The sequence below is a fragment of the Desmodus rotundus genome, chromosome 5, assembly GCF_022682495.2.
Source record: "Desmodus rotundus isolate HL8 chromosome 5, HLdesRot8A.1, whole genome shotgun sequence".
NCBI lineage: Eukaryota > Metazoa > Chordata > Mammalia > Chiroptera > Phyllostomidae > Desmodus > Desmodus rotundus.
Window position 1 is genome coordinate 41,006,370 of NC_071391.1, and position 26,135 is coordinate 41,032,504.

Below are 26,135 nucleotides of genomic sequence, written 5' to 3' on the forward strand. Positions count from 1 at the left end.
ACCCCACCGAGGGGAGAACGATGAGATCGAATGAGAGGGTGGCTGTCCTGGATCCTGAGGGCTCTCCAGTGTCTAGTCCTGTCCTCTTCTGAGCCCAGATGGCATTTCCTCATCTGTATTAGGGAGGGGTGGCTCCCCGCTGTACCAGGCTCCAAAGTGTACACTGGCCCTCACACCGTGGAAGTTTATCTCTCCTCATGTAAGCAGGTCCAGATGGTTCTAAGTTGTCAGGGGCGGCAGTAGTGGGCGGCTCTGTGCCACACAGTTATCAGGAGCCCAGGTTGATGGAGGCTCTCCATTTTTATCATCACATGATGTCCAGGGTCCCCTTAGGTGCTGCATCCAGCTTGTGGAAAGGAAACGAACGTGGAGTTTAACGCATGGGATGTTTTATAGGCCAGGCCATGAACTAGCACATGTCCTTCACATTCCTATGGCTGTAACTCAGCCACATGACCACATTTAACTGTATGGGAAGCTGAAAAGTATTTAGCTGTGGACCCAAAAGGAAGAGAAAAAATGGGTTTGGTGAACAGCTCAAGATAGGCACATCATATTATGTGTGATACTTCTCTGTCCTTATAATCAAGTTCCTCTTTTTTCTTAACTTGTTTGAGTTGGCTTCTGTTATTTGTACCTCAGTGCATTAGGTGATTTCACAATAGCCGTATTTAAAATAGTAGAGAAATAAATACTGATTGATTTATTTTTTCAGGGAAGTTGGGTCGATTTCCACCCATGATGCATCATCATCAAGCACCCTTGGATGGCCAGACCCCTGCAGCTCGTGTCCAGAGGTCTCACCTTGCAGAAGCCTTTGCAAAGGCCAGAGGATCAGGTGGAGGCACTGGAGGAGGAGGAGGTAGTGGAAGAGGCCTGATGGGGCAGATTATTCCAATCTATGGTTTTGGGATTTTTTTATACATACTGTACATTCTGTTTAAGGTAAGTGGAATCATCTTGATCATATTACATCCACAACAGTCTAATATTGTAATAAAAATCATTGTCGGCATTAAAACCCTTTACAAATCTATCATCTCCCTAAACCTGGCCTCCTCTTTAGAAGGTACTGAGGATAGCTGTTACCTCAGTTTTACCAATGAGAAAATCTTCACTCAGCTTAATGATTTTCCCCAGGATTCACAACTGAAACTGCAGAGCCAGGACTTGAACCTGGATCTTCTAGTTTTCTAATCTAGTTATAGCAACAAAGTTCAAAGCCCCCCAATTTTTCTTTTACTGGGCATTTTTGCAAGCTGAAAAGGCATGAAGCTGCTCTAAGAAGAGCTTGATTTTAGGATCGGCTCAGTTATTTTCAGGTAGCCACTGGGAGGCCAGATGACCACACCAACATCACTTTGTCCTTCTTTTCCCCCAGGAGTCTGAGGTGCTGTTTTTTTTAACATCATCTCCAGTAATTCTTCTAAACGGAAGTGCCACATCCTGAAACTACGCCTGATGTTTCCTAGCTCTGGGGAGACATGGTGCGGGTCCTTTACAAGTAGTCTGCCTTAACTCAGGTGGACTTTGGCAGGCCGTGGGCCTAGCGAGGCACTGTGAAGCAGGGGCAGGAGTTCACTTTGCCCTCCTAACCAGAGTAAGAGGCGAGCCCCTCCTCGCCCAGGAACTCTGCAGGCTGCCTGAGCTGAGTCTAGACGAGCACGGGCAAGGCAGATGACCTGTAGAGAGAGGTTTTTCCCTGTGCCTCGATAAGTTTGACTTGGAAACCTTCGTTAGGCTCTTTTTGTTTGTTTTGAGTTCTTTCTATTCAGTTGGATTTCTGACTTAATTTTTGTCTGCAACCTTTTCTTTTTCTTCCTTTTTTTTTTTTTTTCACTTAATATGAGGGGTTCCGTGACTTTGAGGTTCTGAGCTGCTGTTGATGTGCTGTACCTCCTTCAATCCTCAGCTTTCCCGGGGGAAGACCACTGCGGAGGACCGGAAGTGCCCTGCAGCCACGCCCGGCGACGCCTGCAGGAAAATTAGTGAGTGCCCTTGTCAGCAGAGTCACAAGTTTCACTGCATCAGACAGCTGTGATACAGCCAGAGGGGGATCTGGATACGCCCTAAAAGCATTTCTCAAAAGTCGTGCCACATTAATCTGATGCCATTTTTACCTTAGCTCTGAGCGTTCTCAGAAGTTTCCATACGGATGTTGGCTTTTAAGGGAAAGATAATTAACAAGAAGTACAGAACTGCCAGTTCAATTTTTTATATGTTTGCAAATCAATATTTCACATTTGGAATGGGTTGCTTCTCATTTCCAGATTTCAGAATATTGGGAGCAAATATCTTTATTTCACAGAGGGGCAGAGAGATCAAGTCATGAGGCCTAGGGACAGAGTGTAACACTTCTGGCTCTTGAAACATGATCATCAGATACTCACTGACCAACTAGAATGTTCTGTGTTCTCTGGGGAGATGAGATACGTGTGGCATAGCTCTTCCCTCTAAGAATTTATAATCGAGGATGGATGTCAGGAAGAATAACTTGTGAAAAGTTTACCACCTAGAAAGAAAGGCTTTGACAAAAGCCTTTCGGGAAATCATGTCTGGCTGGGTGTCAGATAGATGGGACAACTTGCGCGAGACATGGCCTGACGTCGGGCAGCTGCGGGGAAGAAGGCTGGGAGAGCAGACAGGTTAAACCATACTGTTGAGGGCATTAGAGGCCAAGTGGCTTTATCCTGTGGATAATCAAGCCTCGTCGGAGGGTTTTAAAGCAGACATCAGCCAAATGATAGGAGGCTAGGCCAAAGTATCTGCCTCTGGCCGTGACTGCTTTTTGTACTTACTCCGGATTCTCTGTGGAAATAGACATTTCAGTCACATTCTGCATCCTTTTTGGAAATCTCAAATATTCAGGGAATTCTGTAAGAAAGCTTCTGTGTTCTTAACTGAGATAATGTCAAACAGTGATGGTAAATGTATCAGTAAAGTAATTTTTAAGGGACTCTTTAAAGAGTAGCAAATTCTGTGTCCTGGCACATAGTGCATTTAAAACAGAAAAGTAAATAAAAGGAATTCCTAAGAGCATGTGTTTTATACTGTAGTAGCAGCTGTATCAGCTTCTTATCCTTCAAATCACGCAGCAAATAAAAATAACTGGAGCATTTGTGTGGCACGGTCCTCCAGACCCTTTACAGATGTTAACTGTGTGAGTAAGAGCTAGTTCCAGAAGTGTTCAGAAGCCTTTGAAATTCCTCATTTACAATGACCCTTTAAATATATCTGGGTAGAGAAAGATTCTGGGCATGAAACAGAAAAACTGGATTATCTGTGTAATGAGCATTTTATTTTCCTTCCGCCTTGAAGTTCATTTCATGTGCTGATTATTTTTTCTGTTCTACTTTTAGGGTCTTAAAGTTAGTTTCAGTACATAGATACACTCTACTGACCCTCACTGAGAAAACTACCGATCCTTTGGGAGGCAGGGTCACACCACTTCACTCCACATGGCTGGGGCAGAGAACCGTGGGCAGGTGGTCTCACCCCTAGTTCAAGACTTCCTCTGTTGAGGAAGCATAACACTGGAACTCTTACCTTCCAGATGTGTTTGCAACCTGAGGTGCAGGTGCAGGACTGCTCATTTCATTTAGTTTTCTAAGATACCTCATAGATTTGGTGCTTCTCCCTCGAGCATCATTTGGATAACAATAGCCAGGTATGGAAGCAACTTCAGTGTCCACAGGCAGATGAGCGGGTGAAGGGGACGTGGTGCATGTGTGCAGTGGGTGTCACTCAGCCGTGAAGGACAACGAGGTCTTGCCATTGGAGACAGCTTGGCTGGACCTAGAAGGTATTACGCTGCGTGAAATATGTCCGGCAGAGCAACACAAATACTGTATGATTTCACTTATATGTGGAATCTAAAAAACAAAACACATGAACAAGCAGCACAAAACAGAAACCGTTTCATAGACACGTAGAACAAACTGGTGATTTCCAGAGGGGAAGGGGTTGGGGAAAGGACAAAAAAGGTGAAGGTGAATAAGAGATGCAAAATTCTAGTCATAAAATTAAAAAGTCGTGGGGGTGTAAGGTGTGGCATAAGGGAATACAGTCAGTAATGTAATAACCTCGTGTGACGGAATGTCGCTAAGCTTAGTGTGGTGCCCACTTTGTTAGTGAGGTCCATGAATGTTGAATAACTATGTCATACCCTCAGAACTAATGTAATACTGTGTATTAACTGTATTTTAATTAAAAAAAGAAAATGGGAAAAGGGGGTGTTTATCTTCTTCATTTCTTCTTGGGTGGCTGTAGGAACAGGTGTTCAGTGCTAGGTGTTTTCTTAGCTGGTCCTGCTGTGTTTCTGGTTGTTAGAGAGTGATTTGCCCGCCACTCACTAAGCATGTACCCTTTAGATATCGGTGCCCAGACCACAGCACCCTTTGATTCCTCATGGGATTGGCGGGAGGAACTCCTCGTCTCTTCTCTGAGTCTCAGCACCAGCCTGGATTGCTGCGGTGTCACCACCAGCATGTTCCAGAAAAGAGCGTAGTGAGTTGCATATGATGGTTCTCAGACTGGTGCTTGTTTTTCAGCCAATTTTGAGCTTGTTCAACTGCAAGAAAAACTGAAGGAGACAGAGGAAGCCATGGAAAAATTGATCAACCGAGTGGGACCTAACGGCGGAAGGTAGGTTTGCAGGACTCAGACCGTTTCCTGTTTAGAGAATCAATTCAAAATTTTGCTTTACTTTGGTTTCTGGGGCACTTCCTAGCATTTTACATAGTTGTCGACTTATTTGTCATTTGCATATTCCCACGTGTCATGTCCATTTTCGTGCTGTCAAGCAATCTCAGGTTTCTCGAGCATATGTTCAGTGCTACACACATTATTGTGAGTAAACTTGTGAGCAAATCCTGATGGGTTAAATAACTGAGTTTTAAGGAAGACAATTTCCTAGCTTGTCTAAAAAAAAGGCATAATTTTAAGTAAAACCAGATTATTAGATATTGTGCTATTTGAGACCAAATGAGAGAACAGAGCAAGTGTGATCAGATTAGGCATTTGGTCTGTGTTGCTTCTGCCAGAGCAGAGTTAGACACGTAAAGTAGGTGTCAGGAACCAGCCGAGCTCCTTGGGATGCCCCACAGGGAAGACTCACTGCTGTTACTACAGGGCTGGCTGTGCATCTGAAAAGGTAGTTTCAGGAGGTTGATGGAAGTGGGCACAACTAAGTAAACATGAATGTGGGAAGGCCAGGAGGGAAAAACCACAATGTGAGATTCAGAACAAAGGGAGAGTCTGTTTGAGGGAGGCCTTCTGACAAGAATTGAGGAAGAATAGGGGTGAAGGGCCAAATCCCGAGCAAGAGAACGTGTTGTGAAAGGTCTCTCCCTATAGCCCCATAGGCTCACTGTGGAGTCTTTTCTGCCCCAGAAAACGTCTCCCTCACCTAGGCCTCTTTTGCCTGCCATCCTTAGAGGTACGAGAGCCCTGTGGCCCTCACTGTGCTCCATGGCCCCAGCCTTGCCCATCTTCGGCTAGATAGAAGGGGAACACCCTCAGGTTGCAGTCTTTTGTCTTGGCTGCTTCTGCAGTGTCCACAGTGCTGCTGAGAAGACGTTTGTGAGGATGACCCTTGCCTGTGTGGGCCCAGGAGCCTTGACCTTCTTTTAGTCTAGAAAGCAGAGTGACTATCTGGAATGTTCCCCAAAGTGGTATAGATATGTGGACATATCTATACATGAGTATACTGTGTGATTGTATAAAAATATTTGATATTTATTTTTTAAAATTATTCAAGTACAGTTGTCTGCGTTTACCCCTCACCATGCCTCCCTCACCCCAGTCATCCCCACCTACCTCCCCCGCTTCCACCCCCCTTGGTTTTGTCCCGTGTCCTTTATAGTTGTTCCTGAAAACGCTTCCCCCTTCCGCACCCAGACTGTGAGTAGCACAGGGTGAGGACAGGAAAGACCAGAACAGTGTAGTCGCCCAGACTGGCAGTCACATTCGTACAGATTCTCATACATCAGACAATGTGTAAAAAGCAATTAGCCCAGAGCTTGGTCCTTAATTAAGTGGTCAATAAATACCAAGTTTTTCAAAACTTTTTTTTTTATATTTATTGAGCACTTACTAAGGACCAAGCTCTGGGCTAAATGCTTTTTATATATTACCTGATGTATGAGAATCTGTACGAATGTGACTGCCAGTTTGGGCGACTACACTGTTCTGGTCTTTCCTGTCCTCACCCTGTGCTACTCACAGTCTGGGTGGGGAACTGCCAGGCTTTTATCGACCCTCGTGCCTTAAAAAATATCAGTACTTGGCCCTTGTTCATCTGAAGCCCCCTACCTAAGGGTCACGAAAGCCATAGAAGAATACCTGTGGGCCTGGCCTCCCTCCTGGGAGACCCAACCCCTAGGCCTTGGAATGAGAAACCGCATGAACGTATTTTCTCACTATTACTCCCGCTCAGACTCCCTTAGCTCACATCAAAGAACCCCACCATCCCACCCATGTGCACCATCTAACTGTTGCCCAGGCCAGGGACACAATGCCGTAAACCCTAACTATTGTCTGTTCTCTTGCGCTAGGGTTACTGCTCCATGTTTTATGTGCAAAGGTACAGGACTTGCCCCCAGCCTGCAGCTGGAGTTGTGCCACTTCGTTGTTCCTGGGCCCACAGGTCCTGACTGAAAACCCTTACTCATAAGATGCTGCCGTGTGGGCTCCTTCCAGCCAGCCGCAAGGTGACGGCTGCATAAAATGTTTTCCGCAGCACGGCTCAGGGACTGGCGGACAGTTCCTTTTCCCCTGAGGAGAGCATAGCTTGTGGCTGTCTTTCCCACATCTCTTACTTTCCCGTCCGTGAAGATGGGACTTTCTCTCTGACACTCCTTAATCAACACCTTTTCTCCTTACAAGCTGGCCCTAGCCGAAAACATTTCAGGGAATTCAACCCTGAAAATTGCAAGGGCCAGGGAGCCCCATGCTTGACGTTGTTTCCTTTTAACACTTACGTCCTCTAATCTCAGATTCTGTGGCAGTTGTCCTCCACAAGTCTGTGCTTCTGAGACTATTAGTCCAAAGTACCCCAGTATTTTTTTCTGGCAGGTCAAGATCTTATCACATCTCTTGACTTTTGGGGGTCAAGGAGAGGGTGTAAGACAAAGAAGATGTGTTCATTTACAGCCTTCTAAGTACTTTTATGTATGTAATATTCATTCCATATCAGCAAGATTTTGTTTAAAATTTTAGAAATACGCAGTTTCTGAAACTTCCATCTTAATGCTTACGTAAGGGTCAAAACATAGGAAAGGGTTTTAATACTATCTAATTAAACTTTTGGACAGCTTTCCCTGGATAAGATAGGGCTATGTACGTGTTTAAATAATGAAGCCTCCTGAAGGCTTGTACTGTGCTGCGTTCCCTCTGATATTAGGCCCGGTAGCCAACCCAAGGACACAGAGACCAAGGAAAAGATCGAGGAATCAGAGTCGAGGTGCCCTCACTTATGTCCTGGTGATTAGCTAAAGTTCCTTTCCAGAGCACCATGTCCAGTGGTAACTCTTCACCCCCTAGAAGCATGGGGGGCCAAGGGCAGAGGTGAGGGTGCAGCCTCTGCCAGCAGGCAGCCCTGGCAGGCACGAAGAGTATGTGTGTGGGACTGTAGATTTCTGACGCACAGTGCTGGAATACGAACTCTTTGAGAACAGGGTTAGCCAGTTTTTTTTCACTGTGTTCACATAGTAGGTATTAAGTAAATGCTGTTGGAAAAGAATAGGTAATTCACTTTTGATACAAGCATTTTAAATCATGGCCATTCCCTGTTGAGATTCTTCATTTCCTGATTCAAAGTCCTACTGGGGATAAGGGCAGGTATCATCTATGATATAAATGATAGGTGACACCTGCCCTTACCCCCATCAGATGTTGAGTGCCTCTACAGTGAATGGATGTCCAAGATGGAACTCATCATCTGCCCCTAGCTGAGCTTAGTTTACCTTTACTATTTCCCATCTCGGTAGATTGCCCCACCACCTGCTTGGCAGAAAGTAGATGGCATCCTTGATTCACTGTTTCCTTCACTTCCCGTATCTCATTGATCATCATGTCTTGTCATTTCTTCCTAATTAATAAGTCTATCTCCCTGCAAAAGACACTAAGCTCCATCAGGGCAGGGATTATCCTTCTTATTCCCAGAGCCTGGCACAGGCCCATAGTAGGCTCTGAAATAAGCATTCATTGAAATGGAAGGAAGAATGAGTGAGTGAATGAATGAATACCTTTATTTTTGACATAGGTCAGAACTATCTCATGTGGTTTCTTTTTCTCTAATTTTGCCTCCCTTCGGTTCACTTTCTGCTTTTCAGGCGGATGGGCTGTGTCTTCTGCTTTGCGTGGTGCTGGGTGATGCGGCCCTGCATGCCTCTTTTCCGTCACGCTCTCTGTGGCCCAGCCACACTGACTACTTGTCCTAGGACTTCGCATATATTTTTTTCATTTGCTTGGGTGTAACCCCCCACCCCACCTGACACATACTTATTTTAACGCTTGCTTGTCTCATAGGTCTCAGCTTAGACATCATTTTCTCTGAGAGTCCTTTCCTGGACTCAAAACTTGGTTAGGTATTCCTACTATGTACTCCCATGCTACCTAGGTTTGCTTAGTATTGTAAGTATCATGTTACTTCCTGATTTTCTGTTAACTTTTCTGTTTTCCCTGATGCCCTCTGGCCTTCTTGAGGACAGGGATTCTTCATCGTTCAGACTTGTATTCCTTGCTGGACATGGGCAATGTTGGTACATGTTGAAAGAATGATTGAGGTAGATCTAGAGAAAGTGCTTCCAAGTAGACTTTTTCAGCAATAATAATATCTTCTTTGGTACCTATTTTCGTTTGCAGGCCAGCACTCAATCCACTGAGCCACACCAGCCAAGGCTTGATACCTATTTTGATTTGTTCTGTGCAACCCTATGTGGTTGTCAGTGAAAGCAGTGTTTCTCGATAAGGAACTGCATCTCAGAGGTAAAGTGTGCTCTAGGAACGTGTTACTAGTTTTCAGTGGCAGCTGTAACAATTTACCGCAAACCTAATGGCTTAAAACAACACACATTTATTATCTTACAGTTCCGTATGTTAGAAGTCCTACACTGGGCTAAAATCAGGGATTGTATTGTATTGTGTTGGCAGGATTGTATGCCCATTTGAAGGCTCTGGGGAGAATGTTTCCTTGCCTTTTTTCAGACTTTAGAAGCTGCCCACATTTCTTGGTTCATGGGCCCTTTCCTCCATGTTCCAATTCAGCAATAGTGGGTTGAGACCTTCTCACATCATCGACCTCTTTTGTCTCCCTCTTCCACTAGTAAGGACTCTTATAATCACATTGTGCCCTCCCTGATAATCCAGGATAATCTCTCTAGTTCCAGTCCATCTGAGTAACAACCTTAATTCCATCTGCCACCCTAAGTGTCCTTACGTATATGGCAACATAATTACAGGATGCAGGGATGAAGATGTGGACACTTGGGGGGGTGGGGAAGGGGGATTGCTCTGCCTGCCACAGAAGGTCTTATGGAAGAGGGGAGTTTGAACAAGCCTTGAGGGTAAAAGGTGGAGTTTGGGGAAAGAATGTTTCAGAGAGGGCAGCACAAGCAACCAACAAGATGAGAGAGTCAAGGCATAGCAAGCAGTCCTAAGTAACAGGAGTGGAGTAGACCAGGCCGGGGGTAAGTGAGTAGAAGTGAGTAATGGGGAAAATGGAAAAGTAAACTAGGAGCAGACTGGAAGGCCCGAGCGGTAGGCTGAGGTGGAAATTCGTGGTCTTTGCAGTGGGGGCCTCTGTGCACTTTTGGAAAGTAAGGCCATTATCTCCTGCGCTTCAGAAAAATAACTCTTACAGTGAGATGTAGAGTGGTTTGTACGTGAGAAGGTTATTGAAAAAGTCTTAGCGAAAGGTAATAAATAAGCCAGTGACCGAAGGGGGGGAGGGACCAAATTCAGGGGACTGCATGGAGGAAAAAAATCACAGCCTGTATGAAGATTCCTTGGTTGCAAGCAGCCAATCTGGGTGTTAAATATTTGGAGGAGGCAGCAGAGTGCATTGGAAGAATACCAGATAGTTCACAATACGGGAGGAATAGCTAACGATCGGGTTTCAGGAGGAGTAGGAAGCAGAGCACTCTGGGGATTTAGGGAGCAGGAGCAAACGGACAGTCTCTCAGGGACTGCTGCCAGGAGGAGTTAATGTGGAAAGTTTTCAGATGAAGTTTCACTGGGTTCAAGATCTAGTTTTAGGAGAAAGTACACTTGGTGTGGCTTGGCTCCTGTGTGTGTCACTGATTTGATCACTGCAGTCAAGGAAATGAAGTGCGATGGCTGGCCACGGATCCCCTGGCCATCCTTGAAGGAGAGGTGAGGGGGTGATTGGCTTCATCCTAACCTTTGCACTGTGAGCGGAAGAGGGGTTTGCTCCCTAAAGGAGAAAACTTCTAACTAGATAAGAGTAATGGAGAGGAAAAAGGAGAAAGATAAGTTGGAGATTTACAGCCCAAACTGGAAGGAATATTAACTAAGATAAAAGCACAAAAGAGGGAGAAGAAGATAAGGCTTGGGATGGGGATCCTGAGTTCAGCTTTGAATGTGGTTGAGGGGCCTTCCCAACATCCATGTACAATAAAATATACCAGCACAATAGGAAATTTGGGTATTGAGGTCAGAACAAAAGGCTCAGGTTTGGAAGTCCGTTCACTGGGGGCAAGAGGAAGGGCCGTGGGGAGAGATGAGATCAGCCAGTCCTGGAGGCGTATCATCCGGTGTGACAGGCGCCTACAGTCAGTCTTCTGCTAGTCTGAATTCCGTTCCAACCCTGAGTGGTTGTGTTAGAAACTGTTTCATTCTCTGTGCTTAACTCTTAGATTCGGAGCCTGGCGATTTCCCTGGGTTAATAGCATTCAGACTCGGGTGAGGATATCTCCCAGCTTGACCTTTTATTTTTCTAGCATCTTGGAATCTGCCATACCCAACCTCCCCTAGCCTGCCTGCCCATGCAGCTGCTCATGGTCTGAGGCCCAGCTAGGACAGGGTTTTGAAGAACGAACTGAAGTGACCTCAGTGTAGTGGCAAGGCCTCCAAGTGGAAGGGCGCAGGAGATAACTGGGATAACGAGCCTGACTGCGAGAAGTCAAGAGTGAAGGTAGAGTTTGGGCGTCATCCACATAGAGGTGATGGTTTCATCTGTGACTCTGGGTCAGCTTCCTGAGGGCATGATGGTGCGGTGGGGAAATGAGAGTCCTAGGACTGAGCCCTCAGGAAAACCATGTTTTAGGAATTGAGTGTTCTGGCACTGCACCTATGCAGCCGCATAGTGAGCACCGTCTTCAGGAGTAAAGCAGCCTGTGAAAACTCCAGAAGGTGAACGGCGGGCCGTGGTTAACTGCCTGATGCACGGTGCAGACAGCACTAGTACACTTGTTCAGAAATGACAGAGGGCGCTTTAGTTTGGGATTCTCTGAGGAAGCTTCCCTTGTCTGTTTCTGCTTCTGTTAGCCATCCCTCTTTTATTTAAGGTTCTGATTTTTCATGAATTAAGAAACAGAGAATCCAGGCTCTTTCATACAGTAAAAATCAGAATACTCTGCGTACAGTTCAGAGAAGTAACGTGTGCAGCCTGAGAGCAAGAGCTTTGCGATGAGCACACAGGCTGTTTTAGGGTAGAGGGGACCCAGGTGCCTGGAAGCACCCCACAAAGTGGGTCATTGTAAGAATTAGGGGTTACATAGAGCAGATGAGCAGTTGCAGTGAGTCAGGACTGATGGGAAGAGCAGAGCTGTGAGAGGCCCAGTAAATGTACGAGTTCAGCTGATTGTAGACCAGACCGGCTGCTCCATTTCATGGCCCTGGGGCAGTGTAATGTGGAAGAAGTAGGCTCTGGTGTTTTTGTTTTCCTCCCACTGAGAGCTGCAGAAACGGTGCGCCTTTCTTTTTCTCTCTCACCATGTACAGTGGAGGGAGAAACCCTTTTTTCTTTCCCCCGTTGGTCATTAAGGCTCAAGTTTGTTGGGCTAAGCACAAAAAGGAATGCAGGCGCCTACTGGCTGGTAAGAAAAATGGATGGCACCTCCAGGGGGTGCTGACCCAGAATATTCCACTTTTCCGTCATGGGTGTTGTACTGACTTCAAACGCTTTGGGTTTTTAAGAGAAGAAGAAGTAGTCTCTGTTCAGTCCTGACACTAGATAAAAATGGTCCCAAACAAGGCGGTGCTCAGTCTTCTGTATAGGGCCTTGTCTGCCTATGAGTGTGGTGCAGTGCTTCCTTCTCAAAAAAAAAAGAAAAAAAAGAGGCCATTATCCTTGAGCCTCTTCTTATTTTTGCCAACCTTTGTCCAGAGCCACCCAGCTCAGCTGGAACTCAAACCCAGGCCTTCTAAACTGCGGAACTTGAGCACTGTGCTTTAAGAATTGCACTGAATGCTGTCAGAAGTCAGGAGACTTTAGTTTTAGTTAAAGTGCTGACATTAGCAATAGGAATGTATAATTTTCCCTCTGAGGGTCTCAGTGTCCCCACCTTCCGTGGCCTGGATGATTGATTGATTAGTCAGAACGATCCAGCTCTGGAATCTCAGGGTGTATGTTTATTTCTGCACAAGCACATGCAGCCTGGTGGTCGCAGGGGTGGCCTAGTAGCACGTTCTTCCCTTGTTGAGGCTAATGGCTCAGCACAGTTGCTTTTGATGACCTTGCTTCAGACAAAAGTGGCTTGTAGTGAATGGAATCATATTAAGTAACAGTGAACGTGGTTGGAGATTAGAGAATCAGAGCAGTGTGGTAGACTGAAAGAACACTGAACTGAAAGCTGAGACATCTGAGGTCTGGTCCCGGCATTGACCTTAACTCATTGTGGGACCTTGAGCAATCACTTGATCTATTCTGGGCCTTATTTTCCCCATTTGTAAAACCAGAACATTGAACTAACATGTCTGTTGACCAGCTGTGCTGTTCTAGGATCAAGTCCTAGAATAATTATGTGCTGCTGTTGCACTTCCTCTTCTGGGATCCAAGCAGATCATAGTGATGTTTACGTTCATTGCCAAGAAGTATCTACCACTAAATGGCTGGGTTGTCTGGTATTTCTAAGCAGAGCACAGACTGTGACTTCTGACCAAGAAAAACGATTGCTGCATCAGCTCCGAGAAATCACCAGGGTCATGAAAGAGGGGAGGTTCACTGACAGGCTCACTCCAGAGAAAGAAGCTGAGGAGGCCCCTTACATGGAGGACTGGGAAGGTAAACAGCATCTTCTCATTTCTTTGTTAGCTGCCAGCCCAGAAAAGAGATCTTAAAGAAATTTTTAATACGATTTTATTTATTCATTTTTAGAGGAGAAGGGAAGGAGAAAGAGGGAGAGAAACATCAATGTGTGGTTGCTTCTCATACACCCCCTACTGGGGACCTGGCTGGCAACCCAGGCATGTGCCCTGACTGGGAATCAAACCGGCGACTCTTTGGTTTGCAGGCCCTCGCTCTATCCACTCAGTTACACCTGCCAGGGCAAGAAATGATTTTAAATATATAAAAAGTTCTCTAATTTGGAAAACAGTGCTATCTTCCGACACAAGCAATGCACAAAAAAAAATGCAACTGGCTACAAAATATATGAAAGAGTATTTCAATCTCACTAGTAATCAAGGAAATGAAAACTGGAATTCCTTTTTCCTCCATGTTGCAAATGTTTATTATATAATCATGTTCCCAAATAAAGTCCTTATCACTTTTATTTTCTACCTACCTCTTAGATGTTAGGGAATTTTAGCTACAAATGATGCTAACTTTTAAAGATGTTAGCCTTTTCTGATTGAAGTATTTAACAGTGGCATTACATTTCTAACCACATTATCAAGTTATTTTACATCAATAATTCTTACTCAGTGTTTGCCAGTTTCCTGTATATACTATCTTCTTTCATGAATTAAAAGTTTTGATTAATTTTTGTATTTGTCAGAATACTTCCTTAGGTACCTCCCCATCCCGCCCCCACATAGATGGCGTACTTTCTGCATACTTGGGTATATATACATGCCGTTTTTTACCTTTATACAAATAATTTGTTTATTTACACATAAATAAAATTATATGATCATGCCATTTGCCGGTACAGGCATGAAGATATTACTTCATTCTCCACATTCATTGATGTTGAAGATGAGAAATCCTGTCTCAATCTGCTGCTTTTCCTCGGTAGGCGACCTGCTTTTAGTTGGCTAGTGTGGTTTCTGTCTGGGAATCTGTGTTTTTGTCCTTGCGCATTTGAGCTTGGGCAGGTTTGTTGGCATATGTCTCAGTATGTATGAATGTGTGGATTTTTTCATAGTTTTTTTTTTCTAGCATTTAGTGAGTCTTTATAATTTCTTGGGTTGTTGCTTTCATTTAACCTACTCTGCCTTCTCATTCCGGAATTCCACTAGTTCTGAGATTGGATATCCTGGATCAGTCTTCCATGCAGCTTTTTTCTCATAATTTTTGTTTCTTTGTCATTTTTATCTTTGCCTTAGAGACTTCCTCAACTTGGACTTGTAATACACTAATTTGGTTTTTAGCCATGTCCATTTCACTCTGCTATTTTCTTCCTCCATTGAGTTTAAATGTTTTATGTAATGATGGCTTTGTGTTTCTAATAGCTCTGTCTTCATTTTTGCTCCCTTTTTACACTGAAGCGTGGCTGGTTTTATTGGTAAATTGCCCCTCTGAATATTACTGGGAATATCAGTTTCAAGTTGACTGACATTAACTCCTGTTTCCTGCATGGACTGTTTTATAGGGGCTCTTTGCAGAGTTTGCTTCATTTGGTTCCCCTATTTTGAACTTCTGCTTTACTCATAGGACCGGCAGTTTTTTGTCCCTTTTTGTACTTTTAATGAAGTTCCTGAGTAAGCACTCATGTTGGGTGACAGGCCACCTCAGCGGATGTGTGAGTCACTGTTTGATTTTCTTCAGCAGGCCTCCCCCTCTTCAACCAAAGCAGATAGCCATGGAAGTGCAAATGTGAGCTTTGTGCTTGGTGTGGGAGGCAGACAGGAACACGCCAGGAAATGGACCTCTCTTAAGCATTCAGTGGTTGAGAACGTAAGCTTCTCCAGCCCTGCCGTTGACCAGAGAGGTAGTGAGGGCCTCGGGCAGCGAGACTCCATCTCAGCTGGCATCGCATGCCCAGCGCCAACACCTGCAAGTTACGGTCCTGCCAGTGACGGTGCGGATGTGGTAACGTGGAGTCTTTATGTCACTGGTAGAACTAAAAATTTGTACGTTCTTCTGGAAAGCAGTTTGGCAGAGTGTAAAGAAAAGGCATTTAAAATGTCCATTCTCTCTGGTCTTCATAGTTTTCATATTTCTTGAAGTGTATCTTAAACAGGGAAGTAGAAATGGGTTTATGTGCAGGGATCTTAACGCTAGGTTACTTACAATACGGGAAAGTTGGAAAGAATCGTGTCTTACAGAAGAAGCGGGTAAATCAGATCAGTCAGGCGTAGCTGTGTGACAGCGTATTTTGCAGCCAGCTTTAAAATACCTAATGACATTGGGGTGGGGTGGTGGGATGGGGAGAAAATGCAGACAACTGTAATTGAATAACAATAAAAATTTTTAAAAAATACCTAATGACATGGAGAAATGCTCATGATACAGGGTTGAAAGAAAAAAATCGGTATGACATTTTATATACAGTATGATCCTTCTTTATTAAAAAATATGCTTATAGAGGATAAAAAGGTCAGAAGTGATACAACAAATTATTAGTGGTGGGATTCTAGGTGATTTGTGTTTTCTTTCCAAAACTTCTATTTTTCAAATTTTCTATGAGTCTCTATAGCTTTTATAATCAGAAAAAAAAAACCCAGTAATTGTTAAAAAATGTCTCCTCATACGCTATACTGCACCAAAAAGATCTGCTTTTCAGAATTTGTAGGCAGAACGTGGTTTACACTAGGGCTGAATTTGCCGATTGTCATGATGTGCACACGGGTGTTGAATCCAGCTTCCCACACTGGGAGGGAGCGCGGCTGCCAGCACCGCCGTGCACGCTCAGCACGGCCCATCTGCTGCCCAGGCTCGGCTCAGCTGACACAGATTTATTATTTCATTCTTTAATTTGGCAACGTTTTCTCTTTTCTCATTGTCATAACTGGAATTCAGTACCAGCATTACTCATTTTGTTTACCAGGCTGTTGTTTTCTTTTGTTCCGTTTTGTGAAGATGAAGCGGCCCACAACAGGGATTCTGTGTTGTGAAATGCAGTGCGTGTCCTCTGGGATCTCGGGCACGTCTTGCCAAAACGTTCTGTTTCTGACGCTTGCAAGCCATTTCCGTTTTTTAAACTAGTTTAGTAGGGTGCTTCTTTTCAAAGAGCCTAGTGTTCCTTATGCCCATCCCTCCCATGCATCCCCCTCTCCCCAACTTCCTGGGAAGATTTGAAAATGGTTACAAATAGAAATGATAAACTTTAGCCCTGGCTGGTGTGGCTCAGTAGATTGAGCTCCGGCCTGTGAACCAAGGGGTTGCTGGTTCAATTCCCAGTCAGGGCACATGCCTGGGTTGTGGGCCAGGTCCCCGGTAGGGGATGTGCAAGAGGCAGCCACACTTTAATGTTTCTCTCCCTCCTATTCTCCCACCCTTCACCTCTGTCTAAAAGTAAATAAATAAAATCTTTAAAAAAAGGAAATTATAAACATTAGCCTTGAGCTGTATACTCTACCTGGTGTTTTGTTTTGGTTTTTTTAAGGGCTGTGTTGTTTGTTTAATACTCATCAGTACAACAGAAGCCAGGGGTGTGAGATATACACTTTGCCCCAAGCACCCTGCACTTAAGAAGGGATTTCCATCTGAACGGGTTTGTGTTTCAAAGAGCACTGGGACAGTCAGCCAGACTGCTAAGAATTTACTCAAGTGACACTTCAGAGCTGTTAGTCACCTGAGAGATACTGTTTTTCCTGAGAGATTTCTTGAATGGATTTGTTGGGATAGGGTGGCTGCTGCCTGAGAAGCCTCTTTGAGCCTGACACTTTACTTTGAAGAGACAGCCTTTGTAAGACTTTGTGCTACTTTTCTCTCTAGGTTACCCTGAAGAGACTTATCCAATTTATGACCTTTCAGATTGCATCAAGCGTAGGCAAAAAACAATCCTGGTGGATTACCCTGACCCAAAAGAGCCCTCCGCTGAAGAAATAGCTGAAAGGATGGGAGTGCCAGAAGAATCTGACCACTTGGTCTGGGAAATGCCCACCGACCCCAGAGCCTGGGAAGATAATTCTGTTACCTCGTGTGACCCAAAGCCAGAAACATGCTCCTGCTGTTTTCATGAAGAAGAGGATCCTGCTGTCTTGGCAGAGAATGCTGGACTCATCGCAGACAGTTACAGTGAGCAGGAGGAAACCCCCGCAGACGCGTGGCCCCAGGACTTCAGAGCGGAGGGGTTGAGTGTCAGCGCCCACCGAGCAAGTACAGGTGGCACCTTGAGGAAGCGGAACCCCGAGGGTTTAGAGTGAAAACAGCCAGTTTGGTGAAGTATCCCTTACACCTGTCCCAAGGTGACCTGTCTCCCTCTCTCAGATTCCATCCTTGGCCCTGTACTTCATCCCTAGTGTTTGAATGTCGTAGCCAATCAGGTGACGACCACGGATATCACATATCCCCCCTGGTGCTCCCTCACCTGTCACCTTGTAAAACATCATGGAGATCAGTAGGGACACAAGATGACTTTGCTCTTTTATCTTTCTGCCTTTCCTCCATCAGAGAATTGATCCACTGAGTAATTATTTTGATCTATCATAATTACAGATGGGACCATTCAAAGGCAGAGGTCCAGTACTTCGCACTAGGAGTACAGATGGTTCACCTGTGAACGAGCATCAGTGTACACGTGGTGAGGACTTAAGGTTGCAGGAGTGAAGATCTCAGAGTCCAGGATGCCTTATTCTCTGGGCCTTGAGCAGGTTAGTGGTCCCCTGGATCCAAGAGAAGAACATTTTGTTTTGGAGGATGATGGGGTCAGAGCAGGGTGGGACTCTGCTGTTTGAGCTGAAACCCCTTCCTCACAGCAGGGGCTGAAAGACTTGCACTGTCCTGAAAATGAGCCCAGAGGCCTGCTGGGGGGCTGTTTTGCTCTAATGTTGCCTGGGTCTCTAGCTTCCTTTATCCCTGTTCTGCATAACAGAACTGCCAAACCAGAAGCACAGCTGTCTTCAGTGGCCAGAGGAAGCTTTAGGTAGAGACTTTAGCCCTCGCCCTGCAGAACCAGGGTCTGAGGCTGTGGGGAAGCCTCCCCAAGGGTAGTGGTCCTGCTGTGAGCCTCCGAAGGCCAGGGGGCTGGTAAGAGCTGTGGACGGTCCTTGTCTTGAAGCTGTTTTTGAACGTTGTGCCCTGTGGGAAATTCGTTTTCACAACCACAAGACTTGAAACAGAATCAATCAGGTCTGAGCTTGTAGACAAAGTGCCAGCCCAACAGGGAAGGTGCAGAGTGCCTGTTGGGAGAACCGGTGTGGCAGTGCCCAAGGGAAGAGACTTGTCTGTATTCAGATATCTGGGTCTTCTGAGAGCTGGCGACAGTAGGAAGTGGGTTAGCACTGGGAGGATTTTGACCAGACTACAGGCCTAATTTCTAGGCTGCCACCCATCTTTGTAAGGCAAGACGGCACCCATGTACTCTGGTAAGGATGAGCGAATCCAGTTTACACGGGAGACCTGAGGCTTTAAAGAGGACGCATCCCTGAGGACATTCCCAGTCGTGAAATGTGGAAGACTTGAAATTTAAGGAATTCTATAAAGGCAGGTGTGGCTTTTGGAGTTCCATGGTTTCTGGCACGAGAGGCCAGGAAAATACTTTACACGTACAAGCATACAGACTGCTGTCGGAGGTGCGGGATCTTACCAAGCATCATTACTTTCTCGTTCGTAATGAACTACAGAGAAGTCATTGAAGACCGAGTCTTTAGAAGGGTTATTGCATCTGCCTTTGTGTGGAACATTCGATTCACTTGTAACAGATGGAGTTTAAAATGTGCTGAGGACAATCTAGATGTAATGGAATGCTAAAGGGAAAAGTAACGTAGGTGCTCTTTACTCTTGGGGTAAGTCGTTTTCCGTGTCATTTCCCTTCGGACACAATGAGGGGTTGATTTATGAGGAGGGTCCTGGGTCCCTGTTTGAAATTTCTTTTCTGCCTTAGGATATGGTGCCCGTATTAGAGACACATGTTTCCTTCTAGCTAATTCACTCATTTATTCACTTGGCAGACACTGCTCAGAACTAGGCAGTGGGAACAGAAGGCTCATTTCCTACCTTTTAAAAACTCAGTTTAATATGGGAGCCTTATCCAATTTATTTTTTAAATGACCTATAAACTATGAAAGGGCTCAAGATCATGAATTCTGCAGGAGAGAAGTGTCAGTCATGCCTCCGTCCTTGCCTGTTCTCACTGCAGGCTCTTGTCAGCCCCTGGAGCCTTCCGAGTCTCGGCTTTCTCTTCTCTACAGTAGGAGGGTCTCCCGGCGGGGCTCTGAGGGTTCAATGACATCATCAGTGCCTATAAAACGGCACCGGTCCTATCTCGTGCATGGTAACCACCTGGTAAGTGGTAGCTAAGGATCTATGCTATAACTGAGGTAGGGACCCAAATCTACAGAAAAACAGAGAGACTTTGCCAAAGTACTTCACAGAGGATGTGGGTTTTGAGGCGTGCTGAGAACTTCTCCAGGTGGGCAAAGAGGAGAGGACGTTCTGGCAGAAAGAGCGGTGTTGAGAAAGCAGTGGGGTGTGGAAGTAAAGGTTGTTCAGGTACTTTGAAGAGGCTGTTGTGTAAGGTGTTACATAACCAAGTCCTTATTTTGCGCGTTAATCTCGGGGAAGCTGGCACATGGAAGTAGTTCCTGCCAGAAGTGCAAGACCTCGCGATGGCTCCTGCTGCCCTAGGCCTTGGTGGGTGCATACAGCAGGAGTATATGTACTTCTGTCTCAGAAATTTTATGTACTTTTCAATCATTTCCAATTAGACAGTCCTTTTTTGCATTTTCTAGAGTTGTTTTTTCCTTCAGGGGTGACAGTTACATGCGAATATACAGCCCAGGATGACCAAAGTCATGGGGCTGGTTTCTGTTATCAGCCTGATGCCTCTTGGCTCATTTCGCAGAACTGGTGAGGGCTGTGAACTTGGTCGCTCCTCTGGCCGTAGGTCTTCCGTGGCCTTGGGCCACTGTGGCAGAGCAGGCACACCTCGGGGGGCAAATAGTCGACCTGGGCTACAACTGCATCACCTGGGACTGTGCTTGGTAAATCAGGTGGGTGATCCAGCCAGGAGATGCTCTTTCCTGGTCATAACAGGAGGCACAAGGGAAGCACCCCATTAGCTCCAGGACTCGTGATGGTTGAGCTCAGGAAGCGAGGCCCAGGGAGCTGTGTTGACAAGCGGAAGCACGTTTGGCCTCTGGAAAGGATAGCCTGTGCCTCCTGTGGCTTGGATGGTCAAACAGATGTCCAAACTGGGACGCTTGGGAAAAGGGAGCTTTGATGGTAATTATGCCAGGATGAAAGATATACACCAGGACTGTCCTGGACGTAGAGTCTCCCTGTCCACGGTATTTAAAAGGTTTCTCCTTAACTGGACCATGGACAGCAACAAAACCTCTCTCACCTTACCCCCTGCATGTGCTGTTTCCCGCAGAGGCAGAGCCAAGGAGAGAGGCCACAGTTCCGGCAGGAAATGCTCTTGCTATAGAAAAACTCCAAATTGAGGGCGATAAACCAGGCCTCCTTATTACCGCATTCTTAAAATTTCCCCTTAACCCAGACTATATTGCAAAGAAACACCTAGTACTTCAGTGATACTAAGAAAAAACAGGAAGTAGCCATGATGTTTTCTTGACCCTTTTTATACAAATCTTTCTAAAATGCACCTAACCTTTCCTCATTTTTTCTTTCCCATTTTTATACAAATAGGACAAACTCCTTTTTGTTAGTTTATTTTTTCCCTGAGCACCGGTCTCCTCATCCATGAATTTAGACCACCGGCCACACTGCACGGCTGCTAGGATGGGACGAGGGACTGTCTGTACAGTGCCTGTCCCAGGGGACGACGCGCTGCGGACGCTCGGGATGGCACCGTGGCTGTCGTCAGGTCCTGGGCGGTTGCTCCAACACCCTCCAGGCTGTGGGTGAGCTGAGTTTTGACCACCTCCCTCAGGATCAGACCATGATCTTTCATGTCTGCTTTCAGCCGCAATGGCAGCCTCCGTTGCCCTTGGCTTTAGACCTCCCACTGGCTGGGAAGAAGATTCCCGAGCATGTCTGAGTTCTGTTTAAGTAGATCAGGCCCTAAGTAGGACCAGGGAAATCAAGTGACTGGATCTTCATGTTATTTCTAACCCAGGCCTTTCCACCTTTTTTTTTCCAAAGCTCTACGGCCGTTTTTGTTCCTAATGGCCAGGGCCACAGGGGGATACTCAGGAACCAACAGCCCCTTTCCGGTTGGTACAGCCGACCCGTACTTTCTGTCCTTCGCCGCCTTCCCCAGCCTCTGCATGTGGTTCTGAGCGTCCTTAAACTTGAAGAGCACAGCTCTGACCCACCTGTCATTGCTTCCAAACAAGCTGTGACGCCCTTGTTACCACCATCCTGACCCCTGAGGCTCTTGGGACAGAGGAATGAATGGTGTAAAAAACATGTTTTTTCTCCTTTTATAGAAAAAAAAAAGGTACACAGTAGTGTTGAAACAGTTCAAGTTTAATCTGTTGATATATGGTCTGTACTTTAGACAAACACTTAAGTTACACAACGTACATAATGTCAGCATGGGAAAATACCAGCTTTGTCATTGCACATACCAGTAAATAAATACATTGATCCCAAATACCAAAGAGTTTATTCAAAAAGTCAGTAAAAGCACAATTTTGCAAGTTCACCTAAAACTCCAGAGGACTCTGAACAAAAATGAAATGTCTGACCACTCTGACACAGGGAAAGACAGTCTTGTGCAAATAGACACACGCGTCCTAAGCACTGCGAAAACCGGCTAAACGAAGGTTCTCGGCGAGAGCGGTGTCCCCACCCCAACCCAGGCCCCTCATTACCAGGAGCAGGAAAAAGGCCGAGTAGGGCTTCCCTTTCTGAGCCACCCCTAGGAAACTCCCTAGGAAACTCTGGATCTCGGCCTAACTCCAGCTCTGCCTGGACCGTGGTGGGAGAAGTGGGGCGGGGGCCATGGAACAGAAGAGGAACGAAAAAAGGCACAGTGACGAGCTGGAAAAGGTCGTGATGAAAGCACAGGTCAGCGTTCATCCACCCTGCTCCTCCCGCGGGCACCGACAGTCCAGCCCCCCCGTTCTGTAGACGAGAAGACAGACCTAGAAAAATTACGTGGTGTGCTCAAAATCACATGGCCACTGAGTACAGGACTGCTTTTTGTGAGAAAAACCAAACCTGCCCCGACACTTCTGCTCTGCCTCCCCCCACATCCTGAGATGGCAGAAAACCGCACACGGGAAGTGTCCAATAAACGCAAACGAGAGCCTGCCTTTGGCCTGTTCCCAGGGCTGCTACAGTTCAACCAGCCAGGGCCCAGGGCAGGGGAGTCCGGCCCCCTCACCCCCCGCCGTGCTGGGCACCATGAGAAAGACTCATCTACCTGCAGAGGTGTGCGCAGGGCCACCTGGCAGCCTGAGGTCACAATGGGGGTCTTGACCAGGGTGAGGCATTCTGGAGGGGGAAGCCGGGATTCCATCCGGGAGGTGGAATTGTGCTTGCGTTACAGAGCCGGGGAACTGGCTGCCCCGCAGCTCCCCTCACCGTGAGGGGCGCAGGGACCTCTTAGTGAAATCATCGCTGTTGCTTGTTAAATTCTATTTATAGAGCAAAGAAAACCTCCTACCTCTACAATTTTCTTGTCCTCTTTGTCACTAGAGGAGTGGGCTCCAGAGGTTCCCTTCTAGCCTGCGATCGCCACACTCCCTGGCTTCTGACACCTGTCCTCACACGGGCCTGGACCTTGCACGCTCCTTCCGAACTAGTGTGATTTTTAAGGCACATTCACCAGAGTATGTTCCTATTCGCCCAAAGGCATGCACACAACACACAGATTTCCTCAGGTGATGCAGAAGGGGAAGCCATGGACAGCTTCCTCAGACGGTGTCCTTTGGATCAGAACCCTGGGGGAGAGGCCGCTCTCAACGGAGAGCACTGAGAGAGCGCATCCCGCAGGTGCACCTTCTGCCTTTCCTCTCCGTCCTCGGAAACGTGATCATAACCACAAACCTCAGCTGACTGCAGGTTGCCCTTTCCCCCAAATACACGCAGACACAGAGAGATGCAGACACACAGAGCACCTTGGAGCCAGAAGGAAAGAAAAAGATCGGGGAAGTGAACTTCACCGCTCTGCACAAGAACTATTTAGGGCAGAGGGTGTCGAGATTTTGGGCATGGCCCCAGAAGGAGTTGCAGAGCCAGGGGCAGAAGAGCTGCCTGAGGTCCCACCTGCCCAACAATTGGAGTGAGCATAGGGACTGCTCACTCCATTATCGTTCTCTGACCAATGAATAACCCTTCCTATGGGAGAGGCTGAGCCCACATGGGCTCTGGGGTCCTTGGCAGCTCTGAGTCTTTGGGTCCATAGCTGTGAGGCCAGTGGTCAAGGAAAACCAGCATCACCAGTAATGGGGTTGTCAGAACAGACTTGGCGAGGCTGGGTCTTGAGCAGGCAACTCAGCTGCTCTTGTGTCTCACTCGGTGCCCAACAGAGGGTTTTGTTGCTGAGCTACCCTCCACAGCCAGGCTAGAAAGCTCAGCCCACATCCCTGACCCTGCCAAAATACCCAGCCAGCCCCTCTCCTGTGGACCAGAGGAGAAAGCAGGAGACGGGAGCTTGTCATTGTGCTTTTGACGTTCCCACTCTGCCTCCAGGATCCCCAGTCTCCCTGGGAGGCAAACCTTAGTCACAGACCCAGAGGGACATGTTGGCCTGACATCAGAGATCATTTAGTTTCTGTAATCCCAGATGTCGACAGGTTGGAAAGGAAAACCAAACTGGGACTTTGGAGAGAAGGGTGGGCCCACAGCATTTCCTGGGAAGTGGACCAGTCCTGTGTGGGAAGTTCTAGAGCCCTCAAGATGGTCCCAAGGAAAGAGCTGCCTAGAAACTAGACCACATCGACAAAAGCAAGCTCACTGGAGGTGTGGGCAGGCCAGTGCCATCACAGGCAGGCCTTGCTCTAAGCACCCAGCACAGGAAACCCTAGATTGCGAGGGAATGAGAGCAGACGACTTCCACTTACGTCAGAACTCCTTCACCGCACTACAGAGCCTCGCCAACAGGTTTCAGTATGACTTTCATGTTTCACTTTCTACACAGCCTCTCCAAGCACATCTCCTCTGAAGTGAGGAACAACTCCTGCTTGCTTGCCGCCTGTTTCTTATCTCCATCTGTGCAAGCAGCCTCCACCAGTGTAAACGACAAGAACGCAAGAGATGAGAGGTCCCCAGGCAGGGAGGACGGCAGGGGAGTGAGAGCTCAGGCCCCACCCCAGAGAGCGCACACCAGCCCCTCACACCCGCGCACAGAAACCGGAGGCAGCCTGGCTGGGCCTTCTCTCTAGGGGGCCACACAGGGGTCAGTCCTGACCACAGCCTTCAGCGGGGAACTGCCCAGCCTCCTACAGAAATGGTTTCAGTTCCACATGTCAACTCTTGACATCGCTGCTCTGGAATCAGGCCAAGGGGTGAGGGCACCTGGACTGGGCCCCAAGAAGTCCCGAAAGCCCGGACAGTGGCTTCTTGGAGGGGGGGGTGGAAACAAAGAAATCCAGTGAGCTGTAGTTCTGAACTCTGCCACTAACCAGCCAGGTGACCCAGAGCAAGTGCCATTTTCTGCGTAATTTGCCTAAGGTGACAGAGCTGTACTAGCTCATCTCTACGGGTCCCGTCACCTCTGATCTCTGGTTCTAGAACAGTCCCTGTTCTCCGCACCCTACCCCAGTCCTTCCCAAGAAGGACCACACACACAAACCTCAGCAGCCACGACCTACGCTGGCTGCGGCAGGGGCTGCAGCAAAAGCAGGAGCACGTGCAGCTTACCAGCCACAGCCCCAGGCACGCCTACCTGCCTCCCTGCCTACGTGTGTGCAGTCCATGGCCAGTGACCGGGCCCTGCCCACCTTTCTGTGCAGAGGCTACTCAGCAGAGAGCTCCTGGGGCAGCTGATAGGGCTCCCCCAGACAGCCTGATCCTGGACACCTGTCCCACATACCTCCTATGTGCTGTGTCTGTGTCTTGTCTTGCAGCCCCCCTCCTCTAAGGCATCTGGCCTTGAGGGCTGGCCTCCTGCTGCTTCTGCCCACAGAGAAAACCTAGAGAAATCACATGAGCCACAACCCTAGGTGGCTAGCCAATTCCCACAGCCAGGCCCCTGCAATTTTGACAAGGCCCTGCCACTCGCCCCCCACCCCAGTAACCTCACCCAGGCCTGGCTGAGGCCTCCTGAAGTCGGGACTTTGTGCAGTTAAGGGCCAGGCTTGGCCACCACGCCCTCTGCGGTGTGAAGGTGGCGTGCCCTCCAACACACACTCACTGTGCCCCTCACGGTCGGGGATCCACCATCATCTGACTCCGGGGCTGAGTGGGTGGCTGGGTCACGGCAGCCCTGCGTTGTGCTTCCTCTCTCTCTACACCTCTTCCTGCTTTCCCAGCTGAAGAGGCTGCCCAGCTTGGCAAAGGTGACTGCAGCAGCATACTAACCCAGGAGTGGGTGTGTTGCTCTCGGGGCACAGAAGGAATTCACTCTGGTGCCTTTACACACACTCTACTCCTCTGCCTCAACAGAGGAGACAGAGGAGCCAGTTCCTCGCTGGCCCAGCCAGGGAGCTGCTGAGAGCCAAAGGTTCGTCTGGCAGGAGGCCTATGTACAGGGGGTAGGCAGGACTGTCTCCACAGGCAGGCAGCTCCATTCCAGGCTGGGCAACCCCAACGGCACAAGGAGGCCTCTATTCACAGGCCAGCTTGCTGTCGAAACTGGACAGGGCGATGGCAAAGGCCTGCAGTGCGCACAGCGGGTAGTTGTAATCCATGGTGAACACGTCCTCTGCCACACGGCCGAACTGCATCACGATGTAGTCCGCTGGAACCAGGTGCGGGTGCAGACAGGGAG

At 47.4% G+C, this 26,135-nt stretch overlaps 2 protein-coding genes across 17 annotated transcripts in view; one reads left to right on the forward strand and one right to left on the reverse strand.

Annotated features, from left to right (window-relative positions):
* Positions 1-20,488, forward strand: part of RIC3 (RIC3 acetylcholine receptor chaperone) — a 45,999-nt gene extending 25,511 nt beyond the window's left edge. For 2 of the 8 annotated variants that reach the window (XM_045194059.2, XM_053924291.1), the window contains 6 exons: positions 716-945; positions 1,913-1,988; positions 4,551-4,644; positions 13,101-13,246; positions 14,118-14,197; positions 14,957-15,501. In XM_045194059.2, the coding sequence (XP_045049994.2) occupies positions 716-945; positions 1,913-1,988; positions 4,551-4,644; positions 13,101-13,246; positions 14,118-14,197; positions 14,957-15,352 (1,022 nt within the window). In that variant the 3' untranslated portion in view covers positions 15,353-15,501. Of the gene's footprint in view, positions 1-715; positions 946-1,912; positions 1,989-4,550; positions 4,645-8,865; positions 8,989-13,100; positions 13,247-14,117; positions 14,198-14,956; positions 15,502-16,175; positions 16,598-17,065 lie in introns of those variants that run through there. The other 6 variants (XM_024558899.4, XM_045194061.3, XM_045194063.2 and 3 more) reach the window with 6 other exon arrangements.
* Positions 20,489-21,706: 1,218 nt separating this feature from the next.
* Positions 21,707-26,135, reverse strand: part of TUB (TUB bipartite transcription factor) — a 78,752-nt gene continuing 74,323 nt past the window's right edge. For all 9 annotated transcript variants that reach the window (XM_053924284.1, XM_053924285.1, XM_053924282.2 and 6 more), the window contains one exon: positions 21,707-26,105. In XM_053924284.1, coding sequence (XP_053780259.1) covers positions 25,972-26,105 — 134 coding nt within the window. In that variant the 3' untranslated portion in view covers positions 21,707-25,971. The remainder of the gene's footprint in view (positions 26,106-26,135) is intronic.